Source organism: Rhipicephalus microplus, unplaced genomic scaffold, assembly GCF_043290135.1.
Source record: "Rhipicephalus microplus isolate Deutch F79 unplaced genomic scaffold, USDA_Rmic scaffold_12, whole genome shotgun sequence".
In the NCBI taxonomy this organism is placed as follows: Eukaryota; Metazoa; Arthropoda; class Arachnida; order Ixodida; family Ixodidae; genus Rhipicephalus; species Rhipicephalus microplus.
Window position 1 is genome coordinate 20,821,467 of NW_027464585.1, and position 25,060 is coordinate 20,846,526.

Below are 25,060 nucleotides of genomic sequence, written 5' to 3' on the forward strand. Positions count from 1 at the left end.
CCGAGCGACACCCTTCACGTGGCTCGGCTAAAACCCTATTACCCCCCTTCGACATCATCTGCGTAAATTTAGCACCGGGACGGTGCTTCTACCACCGGGGGTTATGATACAAAACAGCCGCTAAACACGGCTGCATGAAAAAGGAGGACGAAGTAGGTTTTTCCGTTGGATGCTGGTCTGACGCCATCTTGCTCGTCGGGTTCTCTGCGCTGTAAATAGCTCATTAAACAAGTTACTCGTAACATTATCAATAAGCTCATCTGTGAATACACAGGTACAGAATAGGAACTCTTGCGAGAGGTAGCAAACACACATATCTTCCAAGCACCTCCTCAACTACACCCAGATTATACCGGTCAGACAAATGCAACTCTTGACGAAGAACTTTCGGAAGCAGAGATTGGCACTGTACAACAGCGCCCTAATTCCAAATCCGCTCCCGGTTTTGACTCCAATACGAAAAAGACACTGCGTAACCTAGACGATGAATGTATTAGTCCCCTTACGGACTACATTAACGCATGCTGGACCACAGGACGTTTACCCTCACGACGGAAGGTTGCCAAGATTATTCTTATCCCTAAACCGGGGAAGCCACTGAACATTCACAACCTTAGAACCATCCCCCTAACTTCCTGCGTAGAGAAACTCATGGAGCACAACTTCTTAGCTCGACTAACAGATTACCTTGAAGACAATGACGTTCTCCCAAGCACTATGTTACGTTTCTGAAGGCACCTTTCATACCAGGACACTAAGCTTCAATTGAAGCACCAAATCATAGACACCAAGACCCGCTCAACCAAAGCTATAGTAGGTTTAGATCTTAAGAAATCATTCGATAACGTTACACAAAGTACAATACTCCAACATGTTAACACCTTAAATATCGGAACTCAAACGTATAACTATATTCGCAACTTCCTTATAAACCGACAAGCTGTAGTCAAAGTTGGCGCACTAACATCAACTAAGATAACCATAGGAAGTGCAGGAACTCCACAGGGCTCCGTGATATGTCCTATGTTATTTAACTTGCTCTCCTCGGTATGCCCTCAAAACTGTCCATGATTCCCGGGCTTCATCACAGCATATATGCTGGCGGTATTACCTTCTGGATATGTGATTACAGAGATGGCTCTATAGAAGAACTGCTACAAGAAGCGGTAAACGTAGTGGAACAATACCTACGCGCAACAGGGCTTTCGCGTTTGGCGGAGAAATCCCAACTCCTCTTATACCGCCCCAAACTCAGTGGCAGACCACCCAAATAGTGTAGTCCAACAAGCTCATACACAGACATTACCCTGAAGACAGCTGATGGATGCGTCATGCCGACAGTCTATAAATTACGGGTTTCAGGGCTTTGGTTGAAAGCAAAGGCAAAAATGGTGAGGCAATCCGCAAATTAGAAGGCAAGGTTACAGAAACGATGCGACTCATGAAAAAGTAAATAAACAACATCAGGGCATGAAGGAATGTAGTATTCTCCGGCTTATCCACTCCTTTGTTCTCAGTCACCTTACTTATGTTACTGCCTACCATCGATGGTTCGCGGCGAAAAGAGCTAAACTCAAAGCACTCATCACACGAGTTTACAAACAGGCGCTAGGGCTTTGGCACAGTACCAGCATGGAACTCCTTCTTAAACTAGGCTTTAGTAACACGGTTTAAGAAATATTTGAAGTGCTACAGATGTCGCAGTGCGAGCGCTTTAGCAATACGAAAGCAGGTCGCCAAATTTTTGACATTCTCAGCATCTCTTACTACGCACAGCATAGTATGAAATGTGACATATTACGCGAAATCCGCACTAAACTCATGATACCACAATAGCCAAAAAACATGCACCCTGATCAATACAAACGTAGAAAAATCAGTAGAGCCAAAATTATGCTCCAAACTAATGGAAGAAATAAGAAGGCGGTCTTTGTCGATGCAGCGCGCTATGGAAACTATCGCCGTTTTGTTTCTGCGGTTGTAGGTCATACGTACAAATGCATAACCTGCGCCTCAATAAATACAAATAACGTGGATGCAGCAGAGTAGATCGCTATCAGGCTCGCCATAGCTCACACCGATGCCCAGTATATTATCAGTAATTCACAAACAGCAGTTCGAAATTTCACAAATGGTAGGGTTTCTCCAGTGGCGTGAAAGTCCTTACAACAGGCAAAACCCACTCTGACCACCTAATCGCATGCATTCTTTGGATTCCCGGCCACAGACCTGTCGACCACACGGAGGTCAATCTTAACGAGGGGGCGCGCGATGTGGCTCGAGGTCTCACGTTTCGGGCAACGTCAGTGGTTGACACCAGCTGTAGAGACTCTCTTGTGGAGGAGTGGGAGTGGGGGGATACACTTACAAAATTCAACGACATCATCCAACAATGTAGACTTCAACGACGAAAATACACCCCACCTCACCCCAAGCTCAACCGGGCTCAGTCCGTTCAATGGCGGCAAATAAAAACAGGCAGCTACAATAATCCCGTAATTATGAAACACATTTACCCCGACTTGTATATGACCAATTCGTGCAAGTATTGTAGTAGTAGGGCCACATTAGCGCATATTCTTGGGAGTGTCCAGCACTAATTGGCAAAACGAGAGACACGGCCTCGAATGAGGACCTAAGGAAGCGTTGGCAGACCGCGCTGCTCAGCTCAGGACTAGATAATCAACTCTAGGCTATCCAGCAGGCCAAAGAAGCTGCTGAAGGATATGGTCTCTCAACCAGCTCCTAGGTGGGAACCCAGCCCGGTAACCTGCAGGACGTGAATACAGTTGTTCACTCACTCACTCACTCACTCCAAGTGGAATTCGATTTTTGCCTTGTGATAGTTCTGTGCGAAAATTGGATGTTATATTTTTACTTGGTCTTCATTCGGTTTGGCGTAGTATGCTATCGCACAGACACTATGATGCAAGAGTTCTATCCGTTAATGAGTGTTTCGTTGAAGCTGTTACAAAAGTTCGAGATTTGCATGAGACTACCGAATGTGTTGAAGATGTGATATCTTTGTTGGAATAGTTATCACACATAAAATGCCTGTGATAGTGATTGTCATAATAGCTTTACGTCTAGTCAAAAAGGTAATAAAAAAAACTCCGGAGTGGCTGATTGGTGAGCGCCTCGCTTTCCCGACGCAGAGGTTCCACGTTAGACTCCACGCGCCGGAGTGTTTTTCTGAATTTTTTCTTGCGTTTTCGTATATATAGATACGTATACATATACGGTCCATGACATCGACGCCAACGTCGATGCCGGCGGCAAAATCCAGCCAAGAGTGTCCATATAATTGCTGTCGCAATAAAATTGGGATCGATTAGATTTTGGATGTACTACAAGTGACTGAACGAATTTTTACGGAAACTTGTGTACCCTCTTCTCTGACGTGACGATTCTAGGAATTGCCTAAAAGGTGCCGATTTTTTCGTCTTCACTAGACCTAAGTTCAAATTACTTGCTGGTACCGATGACAGAGTGTTCTTGTCCCAAGACGGCGTTCGTTACGTTGGATGGCCTATCAGAATTTACGATTATGCCATTCGGTCTCTGAAGTGCACGTTTAACCGTTGAACGAATAATGAACCACATTTTACGTGGTCTTAAATTAGAAACATGCTTATGTTACCTTGATGATGTTGTCGCCTTCTCTCTTGATTTTCCTACGCACATTGACCATCTACGCAGAATTCTTCAGTGTCTTACTATGGCGAACCTCATGCCTAATCTGAACAAGTGCTGCTTCGGGGCTCACCAAGTTTTTATACTTGGCCTTGTTATGTCGAAAGATGAAACACTTCACATCCGTACAAACTTCGAGCCGTAGCTGAATTCGCGAAGCTGACTTCACTCAAAAACTTCGGAGCTTCATCGGCTTAAGGTCAAATTTTCGTTGTTTCATCCGCAACTTGATTCAGTATTCAATCGATTAACAATGCTAATCGCATGCTTGGCTACTTACGACGTAACTTCTCCAAAGCACCCTCTTCCTTGAATCTAATAGTCTACAAGTCTCTCATACGCCCCAAACTCAAATATGCATTGGCCATATGGGATCCCAGTCATGTTAATCTCACCACCTCTTTTGAACTAGTACAAAATAACTCTGCTAGGTTAATCCTCTCTAACTGCAACCACTCTGCAAGTATAACTTCAATGAAAAATAAATTATCACTTATTTCATTGGCACACCGATAAAAATTGCCTGTATTTCACTGTTTCATAAAATTTTCCATCACCCTACACTTCATAATGACCTGATACTGCAGCCTCTGTACATCTCAAACCGTGTTGATCATCGCAATGACGTAGGAATCGCATCATGTCACACTAGGTCTTTCTTTCAATCATTTATTCTCCGCACATCTCATGATTGGAACCACCTTCCCTCGAATGTCGCAACCATCACTGACTTCAAACTTATTCACAAAACATTAGCTAACAATGTATAACCTAGAAAATCTGTTACCTATGCTTCTTGCTTCTGTTTTTGTATAATTGGAAATAACTATTTTTGTACATTCTGCAGAAATATTGATATTATCTGTCTTATATTCTATCGTGTGCTCAGATTTGGGCGCACGTTAAAGAACCCCAGGTGGTCAAAATTTCCGGAGCCCTCCACTACGGCGTCTCTCATAATCATATAGTGGTTTTGGGACGTTAAACCCCACAAATCAAATCAATCAATCATCTTATATTCTATTGTTTTATTTGTATTTTTCATGTATTTACCCATTCCTCTCTTCAATGCCGTTTTGGCCCTAAGGGTATTATATATATATATATATATATATATATATATATATATATATATATATATATATATATATATATATATATATATATATATATATATATATATTTGCCCCACTCACGCAATTACTGGCTGGTCCCGCTAATCTTTTTGACTGGATCCCAGCATGTGGCCAAGCCTTCCTTACCTTGCGCCACCTGCTTACGAAACCACCAATTCTGTGTCATTAGGACCCAAGAGCTCCCACTGAAGGGCACAAAGACGCCAGCGGAGTTTGTCCTATTCGCCCAGCGAAAGCCCAGTATTCCAGAGTATGTGGTCGCGTATGCTAGCCAAGCACCGACGAAAGTGAAACTCAGCTACTTAGTCACTGAGAAAGAAAGCCTTGCAATCGTTTTGGCCTTGAGCAAGTTTTGTTTTTGCTTATACGCACAGAGTTTCGACATTTTGACAGAGCACCGCGCACTTTGTTGTTTGGCGTCCCTAAAAGATCGTTCAGGTCACTTTGGACGTTCGGCTCTTCAACTACAAGAATTCGACATTCACCTCATCTACCACTCAGGCCGAAGACATTCTGATGCGGACGTCTTTTCACAGTCACCAGTGATGTACAGCACGGACCCGCATTCAGACGCTGCGTTTCCCAGCGCCCTTATTTATGTCGCGAACATTTCATCTCAACCACGAAAAGCTCGTGGATTACATTTCTGCTTAACATTGTTTCCAACTTCAGTGAAGAGGACCGTGGGCTTTTCGCTGCCAAGTCACACATTTGTAGATACAGGACACGCAATTATACCGCATCAACTACCACGGGGATGATCGTAAATGGCTCATGATTACGCCAAGCCGCATGCGATCTGATGTATTTGCGTATTTTTATGCTAACCAAAAAAATGCTCACGCCGGTGTGTTTAAAACATATCGCCGGCTCCGCCTACGTTACCACAGACTTGGTATGTACACCTTTACGGAAAAATACTACTGGGTAAACTGGTGTGCGCAAGTGCAGGCAAACCACAACAGAAAAGACGAGACAGGGACAAGCGCGAACTTTCAACTGAATTTACTTCATTGTCATCGTTCACATGTAGAGTCACATATAACAAAGTCAAGTGGTCAAAAGGTCAGAACCAAAAATCTTACAGCAGCTGCGCAAAAAATCACGCTCACTATCAGATAATGATAGTGACGTATCACTAACACAAGTGTTACCTCTTGCAGCGATATAAAAGGCTCTCATCAGTCCACGGGCTGTGGTATCAGCACTTATACACAAAACCGTAATCTCTGAGAAAATCTATGAGCACATACACGCTTTGCAATGCGCAGGCAAATGTGTGATGCCGTTATTTCTAAGTGAAAGCTCATGTTCCCTTGCACGGTCGTTCACGTAACGCCTTGTATGGTCTACGTAACATTTCGCACAAGACACGGTCCTGTTCCTTATATGAACAACGAAAGACAACGGCAAATTTACCCTGATTACTGCAGCCTCTACCGTGTCTTGCGCAACCTTTCGACCATGTTCGAATCCATTCATATAGTTCTGTACAGTGCAGCTGGTAACCAATGAATCAATATTGCCCTCAACAGTCTCAAAAGGTACGCTGAAGCAGCTCCATTGTCTTTTGCTGGTGCTCGTGACGTAGCCAGTTTTGTCTAGCGACGCTTCGTGCTCGATCAGGGTGCACCACCTAATTACTGAGTGATCGAGGGCGTGTCTTTTTATCTGAAGTTGTACAATACCTAGTTTGGAGACGTCGCATGGCGCACCACATCTCTACCGTCTACCATCCAGACACCAATGGTCTAACTGAGCGCTTCAACCGAATGCTGGGCGACATGCTCGCGATGTATGTCAATTCCTACCAATCACACTGGAATGTCATTCTCGCCTTTCTTTCTTTATATGGCGGCGAACCATGCTCCAACCTTGATACGATTCTGCCGTATCTCGTCCCGTCGTCTTGAAGTTCAACCCTCTTTCTGAAGTTGTGCAACACACTGAATCGTGTCGTCAGTTGGCACGATCATTCGCCTCATTCAAGGAAGCCTTCAATCAAGAGCACCACGACCATGACCGACAAGTCGAGATTTTACAGTAAGCTCTATTTTCTGCCTCCAACTGCCCCTGCACTGCTTAGTTCTGCCATATTTTGCCCCCGAGTATCACGGTCCTTATCGCGTCGTCAAACGTCGATCTCCAGTTGCATTCGTGATCGAGCCGGTCGTGCCACCTACAGACAGGTACCGCCTTGGTCGTGGTAATGATCCCCACGTGAGTCGCATCAAGCCCTATCACGACTCACTCCTACTCTCGTCCCCGTGACTTGCCACAATGGCTCATCTTCGTCACCGGGGTACTGTAGAGAGGAAAAGGATCATGTGCTACAGTGGGTCACGACCTAAGCGAAAGGGGCCACACGCGAGCGGTTAGTGCTACGACTGTGATTATGCAACGGTTTGCGCGCTCACCTTTAACGTGTGCGAACCTTCAGCAGAAGGGCTACCTGTCACAAACAAAGCCCGTTGCACACGTCATCATGTTACAACAAAGATTTATAGACGATAGTCCTTTTTGGAGACCTTCGACAGAAAATTTTTGGTCTGTCTGTACATTTGTCTGTTTGTCCGCCCCTAACAATATCTCAAACGGCACCGAACGGCCAACCCCGTTCACAGTGCCCACCAATATTGCTCAAGGTTTAGCGTTCATAGTTGTGCGATTGTCAATTAAAAAGCAATTATTGCGCATCTTTGAGGCACCATAACAACACTTCGAAGTTTTGTATGTCTGCATTTAAACTAGAAGAGGCGCACAAAAGTAACTCTAAGAAATGTAGCGTTTTAGAGCGCTGCACTGACAGTGCAACGCAATGCTCAAAAAGTTGTTTCCAACGCTTTGCTATGACGTCATGGTGGTGACGTCTGCCCGTCGCTTTGCGTTCTACACTTTATCACCTCCTAGACTGGCGCGCATCTTCTTTCGCAGGCTGCACGCCTTCGTTTTCGAAGATAACTGCCAGATGGCGCTTGTGTCTAACGTGCCTTGATGCGCTCGTTCACCTCCGCTACACGCTCGAGGCACTCTGACGCAGCGCCTCCAGAATACCCTTCACCGATTTGCTCGCGCTGAACATCAAATAAACGTTTTTTAACTCTCTCCAGACGCAAGACTATCGTCATTCGACTACATTTGTGGTTTAACATGCAGATTTGAAACCAATTTTTTATATATACATTGGTTTGAATGGCAGACTGTGCCATTCGGTAACTAGACTATGAGATATGCAATGAATCGATAACCATATTTTGACGTTTGGTAACTAGACAAGAAATTTATTACAGCTTTCACGAAATTCACGCGCCTCTAAAAACTAAGAGAGCATAGAGAGGGCCCACACGCCGGCATATATTTATGTATTTTCAAGTTACTGAATCATGGTAAAATAGCTGAATTTTTATATAACTCTGGGCACTGTGATTAGCGATGATCTGCAAGTGTCCGTCTAGATTCAGGTATGCGGGCTATCATAAATGATAAATTTTTGGCTTTATAATGAGACCGATTTTATTATCACTGTAAAATAGGTTGGTTCCACGAGAGATCAAACATGCATGTCCAGTAGATATTTTGTTTGGCCTAGGTTTATTATATGTTAGATCGGCTCATTAAAAGTGCAATAAACTAAAATTGTAATTTACAAAGAACGCGCCAAGTGCCAAAAAATATTGAAACTGGCAGTCTCGGGATCCAGTTGTTGCTCACCACCAAATTTTTATATTTCATGGTCAAATCTAACCCAAACAGCATACATTGTGTCGAAAATTTCTTCAACAGGCTTCAGTATACGCGTTGCTGTAAATTATAGCAATTTTGTTTTGTAGAGCGCCCCCAAAAGATAAAAAATGTAAGAACGATCTCAAACTTGGTCCAAAAAAAAAACCTTCATAACTTTGAATCACCGCGTCTCCTGCTCAACAGAGACTTAGAAACGCTGTCAAATATAGACAAAGGCATTGCATCATTTCGTTGAAAGATGTTTTACCAAGAAGGAGCGTGAAAAAAGGAAAGAAATGAATGTAAAGAGATTTTTTTTTTCAGGCACGCAAAGCTGTGCTAACAGAGGTCGTAGGTGTCGCGGGTACCTTTAGCTTTGGCAGGCAGGAAACAAAAAAATTGGTAATGGACATGAAATTGCGGAACGAAACTGCTTTCAAGAAAAACTGTTTTGTGAACGTCTAATAAATGTGACAGAATACTCAGGCCAAATCACACGCACGGCGTGTAGTGAAGAGCTAGGCCAAGTCGAAACGTTTGTACTTAAGAGCTCCTAACTGATTTTGTGCGCTGCTCTCATGATTGTTTCCAGAAGCGCTCACAGTTTCACGTTCTATCACCCAGTATGTTTAAAGGCTTTGTAATGGGATAGTTAACGCAGGGCTAAAATCATAGACAACGTCAATCTTGTGCGGCCAACAACCTTTGTTGTTCTCGGTGTGAGACTGCATTTCAACAAGTGGGCCAAAGACATCATAAATTAGGCTGCTTTGCCACGTATGGTTTGGTAAGACTTAACCGCACGTTTTCTTGCTGCTGAGATGTGGATAACCTGAAGACGCAATCTGCGATCTCGAAAACATGTGACTTGAAGAAGCGAAATTTTACGGCCAGAAAACGTGCGATTTATTTGGGCACACGTGATCAAAGCACCCCAATTGATAATATCTTATCGTCGCCTTGCTAAACTGCTTTCCCACGTCGAGAAGAGCAGAAGTCATTTGGGCCGCGAAAATGACGCTATCCATAATTTTGACAACGAGTGTGGCCCAAACGTTCATTGTTAAACAATGCCTTGTCTTCTGAAGAAACAATAATTGCTTGAGCATCACGGCAGTGAACATAAAGTGTATGCCAGTGTCGTAAGACTGCTCTTTATTCGAATGAGTCCTTTTTTATTCTCTCAACATACAGAACGAAAAACTGACAAAAAACCGTCTTTCAAGCAGCTCGAAAAGCACGTCAGTGCAGTTGCGGCTGCCGAGCGTGCAGAAATTACTAATAGGAAAATCAGAACCAACCTTTGGATGTAGTAGTCCTCGAGTTTGTCAAAGCGCCTTGGAAATCCCATCTGTCTCATGAAACTTGTAACGTTCGGATTAGATATCCTGCAGAAAATAGTAATTGGCAGCAGATTTATTAAAGGAATACTAATGGAAACGATTAGGTCGACGCTTATGGTTGAAATAGGGGTCGAGAAACCTCGTAGTGTTGCTTTTGTGCCAAGAAAGGGCCTATCTTGAAATAAAATCACGTTTTAGCGGTCCGCATCGGGTTAGAAAATAGATTCTGTAGAACCAAGCTCGAAGAACAAAGAAATTCGAGACATAAAAGGTTAACTTAACAAAGCAGAGCAGCATAACAGAGAGCTAAATCTGGAGTTTCATGGAATTCGTAAGACTGAGCATGAGAATTCACTGTAGAAGGTCAATAACATAGCTGCGTCAATTGCGATGCCTGCTCTGAGAGCAAATGATGTCACCGCGATACACCATCTTCCTTCTAAGGCGGACAGGACCACAGGCATCATCGTACGTTTCTCGTGACAGTCAGTTCGAGACAGCTGGCTACATAGTCGCAAGAAGCTAGGGGATGCCAATTCTGAAGTGATAATTCAGAAGATAATAACCAAACAAATGCGAAGTCTACTTTGGGAGGCAAAACAATGGGCGCGAGGAAATGACATTCGCTATGTGTGGTGTGCGAACGGCAAAGTTCTAATGAAACGCAAGAATGGTTTTCCTGCCGTTCTTGTAAAGAGGAGGGAGGATTTCGCGAAATTGACTTGAAACATAAAGATCAGTTGAACCGTGTTAATTTTTCCCTCATATCTACATAAATACATTGGAGACTACTATATGACCAGCATGAAATTTTTCCAACTAAACTGCCAGTCCGCGAGAAACAAATATGCATCGCTAGATTCCTTCTTTTCAGAGCTTCATTTCCGATTTGACATCTCAATGATGACTAAAACTGGGTACACGAATTATGAGAACGCATTTTCTACGCCTGGCTACAATGTGTTCTGTGTTAATCGTACGCACAGTCGTGGCGGTGTCTGCTTACTTGTGAAAGTAACCTTTGATTGTAAAACCCTAACAGAATTTTTTTTTGTTCAAAACCTGATTGTGAAATGCTGACTGCTGTCCTGGGCGATGACGTCATCTCAGTTATGGGCCGTCTTCTATCTGGAAGTATTAGGACATTCACCACTCATTTGGAGAACTAATTTTACCATTGCATGCTGAATAACTACGTAACTGTTTGTCGCGGCGACATTAAGGTTGACATGCTGTCTCATGAAACTTCTAAACATGAGATGACGTGTTTGTTTGAAAGCTTTGGATGATCTAACATAATCAATATGTCAACAAGGAATACTACCAGTTCATCTACATTAATCGATGTCTTTCTTACGTACCTTGATTCCGAGACTAATAAAGCTGGGACCATTTTATGCAATATAAGCGATCACTTTCCTTATTTTTTGTTATTAGGCAATAAATAAAGAGGAAACGGCTTTCTATACCAATGCGTTTTACAACAACCAAAAATCTTGAAAATGTTTGTCGGCAACTAGTTCACACGTCCTGAAACGATGTTCTCGCAAATGACAACCAGAACATTGTTGGTAATACATTAATAGAAAAATTCAAAACTTATATGACCACAACTTCACTCAGATTACCCATCGTCCATCTAAAAAAATTAGGAAGCCATGGATAACATGGGACCTGTTGGATCAAACTAATGAAAACTATGAAATGTATATTGCATTTGTGGTTTTTCGAGACTGACAACAACTTAGAGTTTAAAAAAATTCGTAATCATCAAAACAAAAACATCCAGAAAGCTAGACAAAGCTACTTTCACAACATCTTTATGCAATCATCTGGTAATTCTATTTAGAAAAACATCAAAAGTACAAGGAACACTGACCTGAAATAGCGTAGTTACAGAAATTAGAATTAATGGTTGTGTAATTAGTGGTAGTAACCTATCTAATACATTTCACGAAAATGTAGTAAAATTAGCTTTTCGAGAAACATCTCTTGATGCAACATAATACGTTTCGAATAAATGCCCAAGTACTATGTTTCTAAGACCTACTTGTAAAAGCGAGGTAAACAAAACAATCATATGGATTATAACTAGTAAATTTTGTGATTCTTTTCATTTTCAAATCAAATCTATCTATCAGAGTATCTGCGATACTTCGACTTGCTCCGATAATCTCCAATACTTCAACCTGCTAAACCGTGCATATTGTACAAAAAGGGAGATAAAATAATTTAGCAAATATAAACCCAACTCAATTTTGCCAGTAATTTCTTAAAGTATAAAACAATTCTTCACTCTCAGCTGGCAGAGTTTAATAACAAACATAATATATTATGTGACGCACAATACGGGTTTAGGAAAATTCAATCGACAGAGCTAGCTCTAATCTATCAGAAAGAGTTGATTTTGAATAGCATACAATGTCAACAACTAGTACGTGGCATCTTTATCGACTTCAGCAAGGCTTTCGACTCTCTGAATAGACGGTTACTTTCACGTAAGCTAGATTTATACGGTGTACGAGGCGTTGTCTTAGACTTGTTTGAGTCATACCTAAGTGAAAGGAAACAATACGTGTGTATAAACAATGTTTCTTCGACGACTAAACTGAACCGTCTTGGAGTACCTCAAGGCAGTATTTTAGTCCGTTTTTTTGCTTAACTTATACATAAATGACATTGTAAATATAGATCCTTCAACAAAATTTGTTATTTATGTTGTTATACAAGCGTACTTTTTGCACATGACGATACTGACCAGTTCATTGAAAGAGGAAATAATATATCAGAAAAGATATATAAGTGGGCATGTTCCAATGGGCTAATAATGAACACAAAAAAACCAAAGCGGTTATGTTTCGAGCAAAAGGCAAGCAGGTACAAGTAACTTCTCCGCTCTGTCTCAATAACAGTATGATTCAAATGGGGATAATGTTAAAACATTAGGTGGTGTATTTTCAAACAACATGCTATGGGGCGCACAATTAGAACAAGTATAGCGACAAAAATGGCACGTGTGCATGGTATAATTTAGCGCAACAATCATCTACTTTCATTAAAAACAATGTTTATTATTTATCAGTCTTTATGTCATATGCTAACTATTGCTTTGTAGTAAGGGGTAACGCAACACAAAGAAATATTGATAAGCTCCGTAGACTTGAAAATAGATTCCTAAAAGTTATCGCTAAGAAAGAACCTTATTAATCAGTTATGTGCATGCAACAAAATTATAAACTAATCGATTTTCAATAAGTTTACAATGACAACTTTGTTAGAGTGTAAAAAAAAGAGCTGAAGAAAAAAATTGTGCTATCTAATTTAGCCAACCTACAACTTTCAGAAAATAAGTAAGACACCCGTAAGCGTAAGCTCTGGTTAACATCACGGTCATGCACAAAATGTTTTGACCAGACGATGCGCAATGTTATTCCCAGAATGTTGAAATATTTACAGCATTGATGCAAATATGCAAAGTATGACCACAAAAAATATTGCATTATTGTTCAGATAGATATTCATCATTTCGTTTATTCTTTCGTACCAGTTGAATGTCTTATGCATTCTATAAAACATGTATACATAGCCTTTTCATAGGAACTGCTGTGTCTGGTTCCGTTTAGAATATGTAAATATATTGATTGACATTACCGTATTTTTGTATAGTATGTTTTTTATATGTATGCCAATGCTTCCAACCCAGTCATTTCAGTTAGCGGGAGCTATTCAAGCTATTTTAGTGCAACTTTACTCCCGCTATCCTTCGTGTCGACTCCAACATAAAAAGAAAGATTCAATTCACCTCGTTTTAAATTACCCGCGTCAATAAGCGGACTGACCGGACTAATTTACGTCACTGTTCCTGTGCACGACGTTCACCAGATTTACTGCGCTTGTAGCACCAGGCCGAAAGCAGCGGGAGCCGCAGCAGGAACAATCGCCATTGATCAATTATTCGCCTCTGGCTTCAGGATTGTAGACGTGTTTTGTTTGGGCTGCGCCTCGCTAGACAGCACCACCTGTCTTGTGTAACCACGGGAGATTGAATTTTTGACCACTCGCATCATTCCCCATAGTAACGTCCAGCGGTTCTTTTTTACCTTAATCAAACAGAAACGAACAAGCAGCGTTTTATTGCGTTTCTTGATGCACGAAAGGTTCTTTATTTAGTGCAGTTAGATCGATTACTAGTGAATATTTGTAGACGATCTGTCTGATTTCATCGGGATCGATTTGAAAATATTTTACCGTGGCGCTTGTGTTCTTGTGCATGCACCTTCATTTCTTGTTAAGTAGGGCCCTGTAGTTGATAATATTGTCGTTTGAGATGTCATACATTGAGCTTTCACTCTGACGTAAACTTTATGTGTCTTTAGAGTCTCTTTAGATATAGACATGCCTTCACGTTCGTTCTGTGAAAGGTCTTGCAGTTCACTCTGATAACTGCAAGATAGCAAAGGCGAGATGGAAATGAGTGTTGTAAAAGAGAGAAAAAAGCAAAAAGAGTGGTAGACTTCACGCACTGTGGAGATCGATGTACTGCAAAACAGCCAAAAAAAGAACGCAGCAAACTATGCACTGCATGACATATATATCAAAAATTGCGTCTTCTGACCTACTATTTATGTTCGCCGTAAATGCACGTTATTCACTACCAAGTTTAGTACGTGTCAAGCTAGCGAAACAGTCGCAAGCGTCATGAGCGTGGCATGTAAGTCACACAATGCTTCTCATGGCTATAAATTTGCAATCTACCATTTATTTTCGTCATTCAGACATGTCATGCAAGACCAATTTTGGTGTATTCAAATCTAGCAAACCTACCACGAATGCCCCTTTAGCTTTCCATGTAATACATGTCGGACAAGACATGCATGTGATAATTTTTATATTATTACCAGTTATTCATGTTGGTCATGCAATGACGTCACCCAATTCCGAGTTTGGGGCTTGTCGAAGTAGCGAAATGGCCGCAAGCACCGCATAAACACGGCATGTAAATGACAATTTACATGGCATGCTTTTCACGATATGCCTCTTAAGACGTACCACTTTTGTTCCCTTACATTTATTCCACGCTCATGCCAACTTTGGCATATATCAAGTCAGTCAAACGGCCGCAAGAGCACCAAGACACTGGAAAGCAAACCATACTGTTTATGAAATGGCGTCATGTGTTTCATAGTATCACCTGCCATTTATGTTCGCCATACAGTCTGTTATGCGACGCCAATCTTGGTTAATCTCCTGGTCACAATAAAACCAGGAAAACAAAATTCTATGTGGCTAGAAAGCAGGGCGGGGCAAAAACGCTTTGAAGTTGCATCGCGAAAGGATGCCAGATGCTCTGGCACGCAGTATTTCAAGGACAGATACGAGATACCACCGCACAATTGTTTCCAATAAGACACATCAATATTATTTAGGATATTTTGATACATTCCCCGATTTGTTGAAATCGGCCCCATAATTCAGCAGCGAAAGCCTCTGCGCAAACATTCCTGCTGGAAAATGGCTCAAATGTGACCAATTTCATTGCAATATCGTCAAAGGCCTCTTAGTACTTCAAAAGTTTTGTCTACTTCAAACGATGTTTGGTTACTTACAAAAGAGCTTCTTAGAATTTCCTTTAGCTGCTTGACGAAGCACTGACATCAAATTTACTCATGCCAAGATTTTTGCGTCAGCGACTAGCTATAGACCCCGTAGCAGCGATTCGCAACCTAAAAGGCAACAGAGGGGTGAAGAACTGTCAGTTTTATTTATTTATATCACTGGTATCCACCACTATTCAAAACGGCCGGCAAACCCACCATTTCTTGCTGAGAGCACGAGCAGTGGCGCTACCTCGCGGTCACTTCCAGATCACGTCACAGCTGACCGCTTCTCCATAGAAAAAGTGACGTCAGACTCAGCTGCTCCGCAAACAGTTTGTCTGATGAAACGACACATTGAGTCATGTCTTATTTTCACCTGTGTTGCTGTCGTCGTCGTACAAAGTGTCGATTTGGGTTCAATACGATAGTCTGGAGCTTGGAATTTCCGCGATTCCCGCGATTTTGCTTCAACCGGCCTTTTGCTGAACATCGATTCCGAAATTCCATTCCAAGCAGCAGAGCAGAAGTGCCCGAGGATGCACGCTTCAGCCATGTTCGCTCGTGTGTCTCAGTTAGCTATATTTGTGTGTTTTGGAGTGCAAAGCATTCAGGTATACGCAGAGGGATCAATGCAATATAGCTATCGCGAATAAGAAACAGTGGAGAAATAGAATAAGTTTGCTGCTTTTCAGGTTTTTTTCGTAGATAGAGATGGCCCCACCGATCCAACCTTTCGCGGTTAACACGGTATTATCACTTGTACGTGGACGCAAAGTTTACAGAGGAACTAAAATTCAACGATACATGTGTGGTACTTGTTAGCGATCATATCTGAATATACGCTGTTCCACTTTTGGTAGCTTGTGGTCGTGTTGATGTGTAACACATACGTGGTATGTGAAGACTCCCTCATTGCACTTTTTCCGTGCTTCGAACTAGACGACTGCAATTCAGCTGCAAGTCACAACAAGTTCTCGGAGTGCTGAGCGCAAGCACACGTTTGATCACGCTCTCTTCTTTCGACGTTCTTTTAAAGGTGGTTTTCATCTTGATAGTTTCACGACATCATTCAAAACGGTGCGGCGAAAATCAGATGCGACGAGTTAGTGCGCTTCTGCGCTTCGGCGCCAGTCGACGCCACAATAAGAACCCTAGGGTCGTACACGTGATCGCTACTAGGGCATCATCACTCATGATGGCATTTGTGGAATGTATCACACCAAACACGTAGCACTAGTGTCATTGTCACAGGGCAGTATATTTACCGTTTTTTCTCCTTAGCTTTTCTACGCTGTCTCACATCGAATTAAAATAACTTCAACGCGAGGGATGCCGCTCAAATTCGGCCAAGAAGGCCTATGCATACCAAGCGATTGAATGATGGGCACAACTTGATCTTGAAATTTCGTGTCTCTGCTCCTTTATTAGGACAGCAGTGTACATAGATGTATTATCGGAAGGGAGGGGGGCAACGCAGGCGTGAGCCTCTACACACTAAGAAACGTTTGGGGGGGATGAAATCCTCCCGCTTTCGACAGCAGTCTCTCTTGGCTGCACGCTCGGGGAACCAACAAGTAAGGCGAAATTTCCCGTCACGACAGTAGTAACTCAATTATGTTCTGACGGAAGAATGCAAATGTTATGATCAATGAAAATTACTCAAATTTCGCCAACAATTGCGCTGTGATAATTTTCTTTGTAGATTCTTTGTGGTATAGGTCACCTATGCGGCGGCTGCATTTCCAATGGAGGCGGAAATGTTGTAGGCCCGTGTGCTCAGAATTGGGTGCACGTTAAAGAACCCCAGGTGGTCTAAATTTCCGGAGCCCTCTACTACGGCGTCTCTCATAATCATATAGTGGTTTTGGGACGTTAAACCCCACATATCAATCAATCAGGTCTCCTATGCGACGTTTTTGCGTCTTCTGCTGTGCATTGCAGAGCAGGTAAGCGCTGTGCAGGGGCCCCATAATACTGCATCACTTGTTCAAGTTTTTATTCTACTGTGAATTGTTTATGCAGTTAAGGATTGGAACGAGCAATCTTTTTATGAACCGTTCAAATCATTTGTGGCTTCCGGAACATATTTTTTTTTTCGAAAAGGGTATATCATCACCACGGCTTTATTGAAGCTGTTGCGAGCCGATGAGTGCGACGAATCGATTTTGATGTCAAGTTTTTCCGCACTAATATGTCAAAAAATGTTTTTCAGTCACTGATGAACCTGATCAGCCTTGCTTTAGTAACTTGGAAGCTGAAGCTATAGCGGCAGTTAAACGCGAAAGTAGAATGCGGCTTTACAGAGGTAAGTGAATATTTACTGTACGTTGTTAAATGAGGGTTTATTGAACGTACGTCATTTAACGTGTATATACGTATTCTTGTTGACGCTTGCTACATCTTCATCTCGACGACTAACATCCATGGTAAATTTATTAAACAAGCTATTGTGGTATCTTTAGATGTTAACAGCCAAAGTACATTCAGGGAGAAAGTGGTGTGATAGCAAGGTGACCGTCGCATATTGGACACGAAAATCGGGCTAAGGGCGCCATTCCTTGGCCTCGATCGTTTAAAGTGTGATTTAACTTCGTGGTGCCTGAGAAAGCGCCACCTCTGTCTATGCAGTAAATATATATATGTATATGTATATATATATATATATATATATATATATATATATATATATATATATATATATATATATATATATATATATATATATCTGTAACTGATAGGCCTGGCATCTGAGTTTGTGAGTTTGCTGCATCCTAACCACACAAGCTTCAATATACAGCCTTCATACGATGCCAACAAACACGAGTGTGTAGTTCGACCTGGCCGAGAGCAAGAGCAGACTGTTTATGCAATACCAAATCACCAGTTAACAGCAGCAAGAATGCTTGTACCAAAATATTTCAGTGCACTGCTTATGTGCAGAGCTTACTAAACATGCATATATATACTAAACATGTCTTTTATATTTTTCTTATTTGCTGGAGTTAAGCGTTTGCAATTATTATACTCATTAACGCGCCATAAATGTTTCTTCAATACGAGAACATCTGCCCCTCACAAATGCCTTAGAGCAAATATATTGTCACGTGGTTTGACTATGCAGAAAGCGGCAGTCCCTTTGGCAGAGACGAAACGCTTTATTGGGCTTATTTTCGCATAGAAAACCAAGCAACTCAATGTACAAGCAAAGCACGTGAACGCTGACAAGGACAATGAATGTCGTTGGCATTTGGTAGTCTGACTATGAGCTACACGCGTATTGTTTTATACGACAGTGATAGCACCTTATAGCGTTATTGCTGGGGCTCGCGTAAGCTCCCAAGTGAACTTGAGTGCTCGCGTACTGAGCGTAATTTCAATACTATATGTTAACTTTTACGTCCTAAAACCACGTTATAGTTGTGGAGCACGCACTAGTCGGTACTCCAAATTTTCACTACCTGGTTTTACCATGTACCTAAATCTAGGTACATAGGCCCCTAGCACTTCACCTCCATTGAAATCTCGCCGCCGCTGCTGCAGGGATTGAGCCTAAATGTATCAAAACTATCTCAGTCAATCTTGCAAATTTTGAAATGTTGCGAAACAGCTTGCGCCAAGCGGCGATAGCACTTTTTTACAGCAAGAGCTGTTATGAGATCACTTTTCGGGTCACACGCAGTTGCATGTTGTCCACCGCCGCCATCAGTGTCCGTAACCACATCGCGCGAAAAAAAAACAACAACCTCACGCCAATGGCACAGCGGGGCTCGAACCCTGGTCCTCTGGGGGCCAGCCCAGTATTTTACTACTGAGCTTCACCGGGTTTTTTTAACTGAGCTAAAGCGGTGCTTGTGATTTGTTGCCAAACTTGCCTTAGGCAGGCTTGATGTCGGGAAAGCAATCGCGTCAATACGACTTATAAAGTGTTTTACAACAGCGAAAGAACAGCCAGTCGTCGCATAATGCAAATAGCATAACGAGTGGGCCAATCAATGCTGCAATATATTACAGAAGTTTGTTCTTGTTTCCCTATAACTATGGCGCATACCCACTTAAGCCATAATTCCTCATCAGCGTCAGCCCCTGCATAGACAATTGCCATAAAATTCCTTGCAAGTGTTTAGCGGATACCACTCTTCTCAGAATAATGACAAAAAATAGCATAGCGAATGCCGGCCTGCTACCCAAAAGCCCGGTCTCGACAAAATAAAATAGCGCGCGGTTGTACTGGCAGTACAAGTGCAACACCGCTATTTATGGTACGGCCAAGATGTTTCGGTAATCAGTAATAGTGAGAAATAGAGAGGCAGAAAAAGGCAACATGCTCATAACTGAAATTCAAAATCCGTTGCGTATTGAACATAGATGGTGAAGAAGTGTAAAACAAGATACTTGTCGCACCTATAATATTAATGACCATTAAGCATGAAGTATCTTCAAACAACTTGTTAAAGTAAGACAATAAAAAATGCACATTTATGGAAAATTGCCTGAAGTGGATCATTGGGGAACTCATGAGAAGGACGGATGCTTTTGTACAACAATGTGTCTATAGTCCTCTTCTTGAGACCTTTACGGTTAAATATAAAAATTTTAATTTAAAATGCAAACTTGAATTTTGGGTTTTACCAAGCAATAATTAAAATTTTTGTAGTGTATATTCAACGATCACCCACAAAATGACAAATTTGTTTTTCAAATCACCTTGGCGGACGTTTGAATTCAAGTGAACTGCGATTGTATAAACACTTACGAAAATAAAGAACAGATCAACTAAGGAAGCACCTTTGCTAAAAACTGTGATTTCAAGAGTTCTGTGTTTAGAGATGTATATTCTCACATATAGTGAACACCAATGACATCTCGATATAACAGAACAATTGCAGACACAAAACTCTTTCATAGAAAGGTTGGTATGCGTGTTTAAATTACAATCTAAACAATTAAAAAGGGCTAAAACTTGAAAATGTATGAGTAGCACAATTACATGGAATTTATGCCGGCACTGAACAGACATCAGCCTGCCAAAACCTGACAGGCTGAAAGACAGGCCTCAAGCGTCTCTCACCGCTGAAGACAAAAAAGAAGGACCAGTGTCGAAGACATTCCTCCTTAACTCAAAAGAGGGGCTCCTCCGGCGGAACAAAGAGCATCTCTGTGTACCACCACTCTTTCAAGATCAGAATGAGAATGTAACGGCTACGGCTTGCTGCGAACGCTTCGCAGTTCTTGCGCAAGAGACAGTAAACACCAGAAACAACTAGATAGCAGGCGAAGCAGCTTCGACAAAAACGCTGTGAAGAAACAAAGCGAATTACTTAAAGACTGTGAAATTCTGCATGGCTGGCCCTCCAAAAACACGAGAAATGGCGCACTGCCTCAGAACCTTGGAAAAGAGCAGCGCTTCGAGATAGGCAATAGTGCACTTCAAGTTGTAAAAGACTATGTCTACTTAAGGCAGGTAATAACTGTGGAGCCGAACCACGAGATTGGAGTAACTAGAAGACTAACAAAGGGGTGCAGCACATTTGGCAAGTACTCTCAATTTATGACAGATTGCCACTATCCCTCAAGAGGAAGGTATAGAACAGCTGTATCTTGCGAGTACTCAGCTATGAAAAAGAAACCTGAAGACTTACAAAGAGTGTTTAGTTTAAATTGAGGACGACGCAGCGAGCAATTGAAAGAAAAATGGTAGGTGTAACCTTAAGAGAACAGAAGAGAGCAGAGTGGATTAGGGAACAAACGGGGGTTATGGATATGATAGCTGAAATTAAGAAGAAGAAATGGACATGGGCTGGGCATGTAGCGCGTAAACAGGATAACCGCTGGTCGTTAAGGGTAGCTAACTGTATTCCCAGAGAAGGCAAGCGGGTTAGAGGGAGACAGAAGGTTAGGTGGGCAGATGAGATTAAGAAGTTTGCGGGTATAAATTGGCAGCAGCAAGCACAGGACCGGGTTAACTGGCGGAACAAGGGAGAGGCATTTGCCCTGCAGTGGACCTAGTCAGGCTGATCATGATGATGATGATGATGCCTCAGAAAATGCTGATTTGTTTTCTGTAGAGAGCAGTTCAGGTAAGTTGCTGACCTGACCATTCTCCATCTTTCGAGGCAGCGAAGGACAGAATGTGCGATGAAGTGCTTGGAAAGTGCTTACAATATATAAAAATACAATATATATATATATATATATATATATATATATATATATATATATATATATATATATATATATATATATATATATATATATATATATATATATATATATGTGACGCTATGCTGAATGGGCGACGTGGCCTGGCTCATACGCCATGTTTATTCTACTGTGCTTCTTCCTCCTCAGCTTCTACCAACCATCACTTCATACGTCACACGATTCCCCCTCCCCCCGAAAGCTGGCACCGGTTACAAACTACAACAAATTGAAAACACAATAAACAAAAGAATGGCCAAATTCGCAGTTTCACGTCCCGACGGAGTTCCACAATCTCACTAAATCTTCAACGCCGAGGGAGCAGTTCGGTGATATTTATAAGAGATCTGGCGGTCGAGGCTGATGGTTGCGTCCTGGATAACACAAGAATGCTTTGGACGTGGAGGTAGCGGAAATCGCAGCCGCCATTCTTGTGAAGAAGAAACGAGGTTGGAACACCTTGCAGAATCGACAGTTCGGATATCGCAGGCATCGAATTCTTCGTCGTGGCACAGGCCGTGCAGGCAGCTTGCGTGCGCGTTGATCGAGGTTGATTGGGCGCTGCCTGTGTTTCTGCCTAGGACAAGGGGTGCTTTTGTGGCTTCTGGAAAATTTTCCATAGCGATGTCGCAGATGTTTTGATCGAAGGCCCATTTTTGATCTCTGGTGGAGAATGTATCCACGACGATGGGCCTTTTCGCCATGTCCTTTGAGCCTTAATAGTGGTTTCGATGAAGTTTTCTTTCGTCGTTGACAATGTTGAAGCGTACGTTGACGTTGTAGTTTCTTGCTTTCGTCGACTTGCTTGGGGTGTGACATTGATCGTGGTGTGCCAGGATTCTTAGCGATTCCTCTGCAGGCTTTTACGACGCCAACCAATGCAGCTGTTTTTGGTGCAAGACGATGTGGAGGGTTTCGCGCACTTGAATCTTCTATATTCATAAACTGCTCATTGTTGGTGGTTGCCTGAAGAGTACTTGTGTCATCCGAAGTAGCACCTGGGCTTTTGTTTTCATCTTTGGCAGTGAGGTTGTATATTAGATTCACGTCGCTTTGATCTTTTGATTGATGAATACCAGACACTTCTGCAAAAGACTTTTCTTCACAAGATGCTGATTGTGAATGCTTCTGTCTTTGTTGAGCTGCTGAGCTGAATACTTTGACCGAATAAGATTTCTGTGAACATTCATTGTCTGGTTTGGTTTCGTGCGGATTTACTAACTCATCATGCGTAAATGTGATGGTCTTATGAGGTGCTTCCTCAGGTTGATCAGTAATGTTGATGACAGGTGATACCAAGTTAGTTTGCAAGGTACGCATGCCGCACGAAGTATTAAATGCACCTGGGTCATAAATAGTGGATTCAAATCTTTTATGCAGCGAAGAGTTAAGCATTGGCGATAATTGCGCTGATGAGGAACCAGGTGGAATGTTGTGAAAACAATCCCGTGGTCTTTCCGTTAGCAAGTGGCTAGCTCCACCTGACGGGAATTGTGAATCCATGATCCGTGGTCGAATGCGTGAAGGCTGCTTATGACTGCGATGACGGAGTTCGAATGCACTGAGAGTGCGTGTTTTAATCGAATCTTGATTATAGCCTTGAAACCAGATGATCATTTCTTCTTTTATTTTTTGCCAAGACTCGTTGTTGTCGAATATGTGGGTGACGTAAAACTTAAATGCCTCACCGGTGACATAGTCGCTGAAGTTCGTAACCATCTCCCGTTCCGACCAAGATGCAGCGGTAGCGTGGAGCTCGAACAGGTTGAACCAGTCCTGTACGGGTTCATCATCCGCTGATCCGGTGTACTTGGGGATGTCGAGGTCAGCCGATGGTTCGGTCATGGTGCTGGTTGTTGTCCTCCTAGGTGATGATTCGGTAGTCAATGTACGGTCAGGGCGTCTTGTGTAGAACTGCATCGATGATGAGACACTGATGAAGTGGCTGGGAGGTCTTCATCCTGTCGACTCGTGTGACGCTATGCTGAATGGGCGACGTGGCCTGGCTCATACGCCATGTTTATTCTACTGTGCTTCTTCCTCCTCAGCTTCTACCAACCATCACTTCATACGTCACATATATATATATATATATATATATATATATATATATATATATATATATATATATATAGTCCAGTAGATCCTCTGTGAGTGGTCACAACGTGGTTTATTTCGACGTTTCGGCCTAGAGTCTGGCCTTCATCAGGATTAAAGATACAGTTTGTCGGTGTTTAGCTTTATACAAGGTTCGTTCGATTCACCTGCACCAATTAGAACTGGTTCATGGCTGTGCACGCGAAGTTCAAAAATTGTGCAGCGTGCATTCAGCGGTGCAGGTACAGCGTGACCCCCGAAACAAATGACGATGTGCCAACAAGGTGCAGACCTTATTTCTGTTTGCCTAATTTACACCGTTCAGCTAACACTGAACGATGGCGAACCGCACATGCGGACAATTTATGAGGCGCAAACATCTTGGCAAAAACACACAGCGTTGGTAAAGGCAGATACGGCGCATATGCTCAAGTGCTGCGTCGTCTGCTCAGTTGCATGCACGGCTGCACCAAGCCGGCACCATCAGCGTAGGAGGTGCACGAAAATCGTGAACCAGTGCTGCACCTCTTCTGCACCTTTTGAAACGAATGACAGGATTCAGAGGTCGTCGATGCTGCACCACTGAAACGAATGGCAAAGTGCAGCACCCCGTGAACTGGTTCACGTGGTGCAGGCGAATCGAACGCACCTACAATCTCAAATCAGAGGGCGAGGAAAGAGGAAAAAAAACTGGAAAAAAAAGGAAAGAAAAAGAAGAAAAAGAGAAGAAGAAGAGAAAAATGATATACGGCGGACGCCCCTCAGGTGCCCCCCTTCCACTCTTCCTTCCACTTTCCCCTTCATCTCTATCCTTCTTCTCCCATTCACCTTTCTGATGTCAGCGGTCTGTGTATGTTTCCGTTCACTAATGCATTCCTCCCGATCAGACGGCCCCTCCTGGCACTGGCGGTTCGGTGTGGGGCAAAAAAGAGCTCTTCAGGAAGTCCTGAGCCTTTAACTACTCGTAGTCCCATAAACAATTCGTCGTAGAAGGAGGGGTGCCGCGTATTGTGGCAGAGGCTTGTAAGCGGGCATTTTAAGAAGTTCTAAGCCTTTAACTGCTCCGGGCCCTGTCAACATTTCGTCGTAAAAAGAGGGTTGCTCCGTATTGCGGTAGGCTGTGCAAACGGGTGCAATGCAAATTCCTTGCCCGCTTCTGGGTTACGCGTGTAGTGGGGGCCTCCCGGCTGTGCACAGGGTTGCTGTTGGGCATGTCATGCATGGCACAATTGATTGGGTAGTAAAAATAAAACAGAAAACAGATGACAGCTGC

The 25,060-nt window shown here is 42.6% G+C and overlaps 1 protein-coding gene across 4 annotated transcripts in view; it reads right to left on the minus strand.

The window, feature by feature from the left end:
• The window catches only part of LOC119166687 (beta-hexosaminidase subunit alpha), a 592,332-nt gene that overhangs the window by 139,948 nt on the left and 427,324 nt on the right, over window positions 1-25,060 (minus strand). For all 4 annotated transcript variants that reach the window (XM_075882395.1, XM_075882396.1, XM_037418007.2 and 1 more), the window contains one exon: window positions 9,854-9,940. In XM_075882395.1, the coding sequence (XP_075738510.1) occupies window positions 9,854-9,940 (87 nt within the window). The remainder of the gene's footprint in view (window positions 1-9,853; window positions 9,941-25,060) is intronic.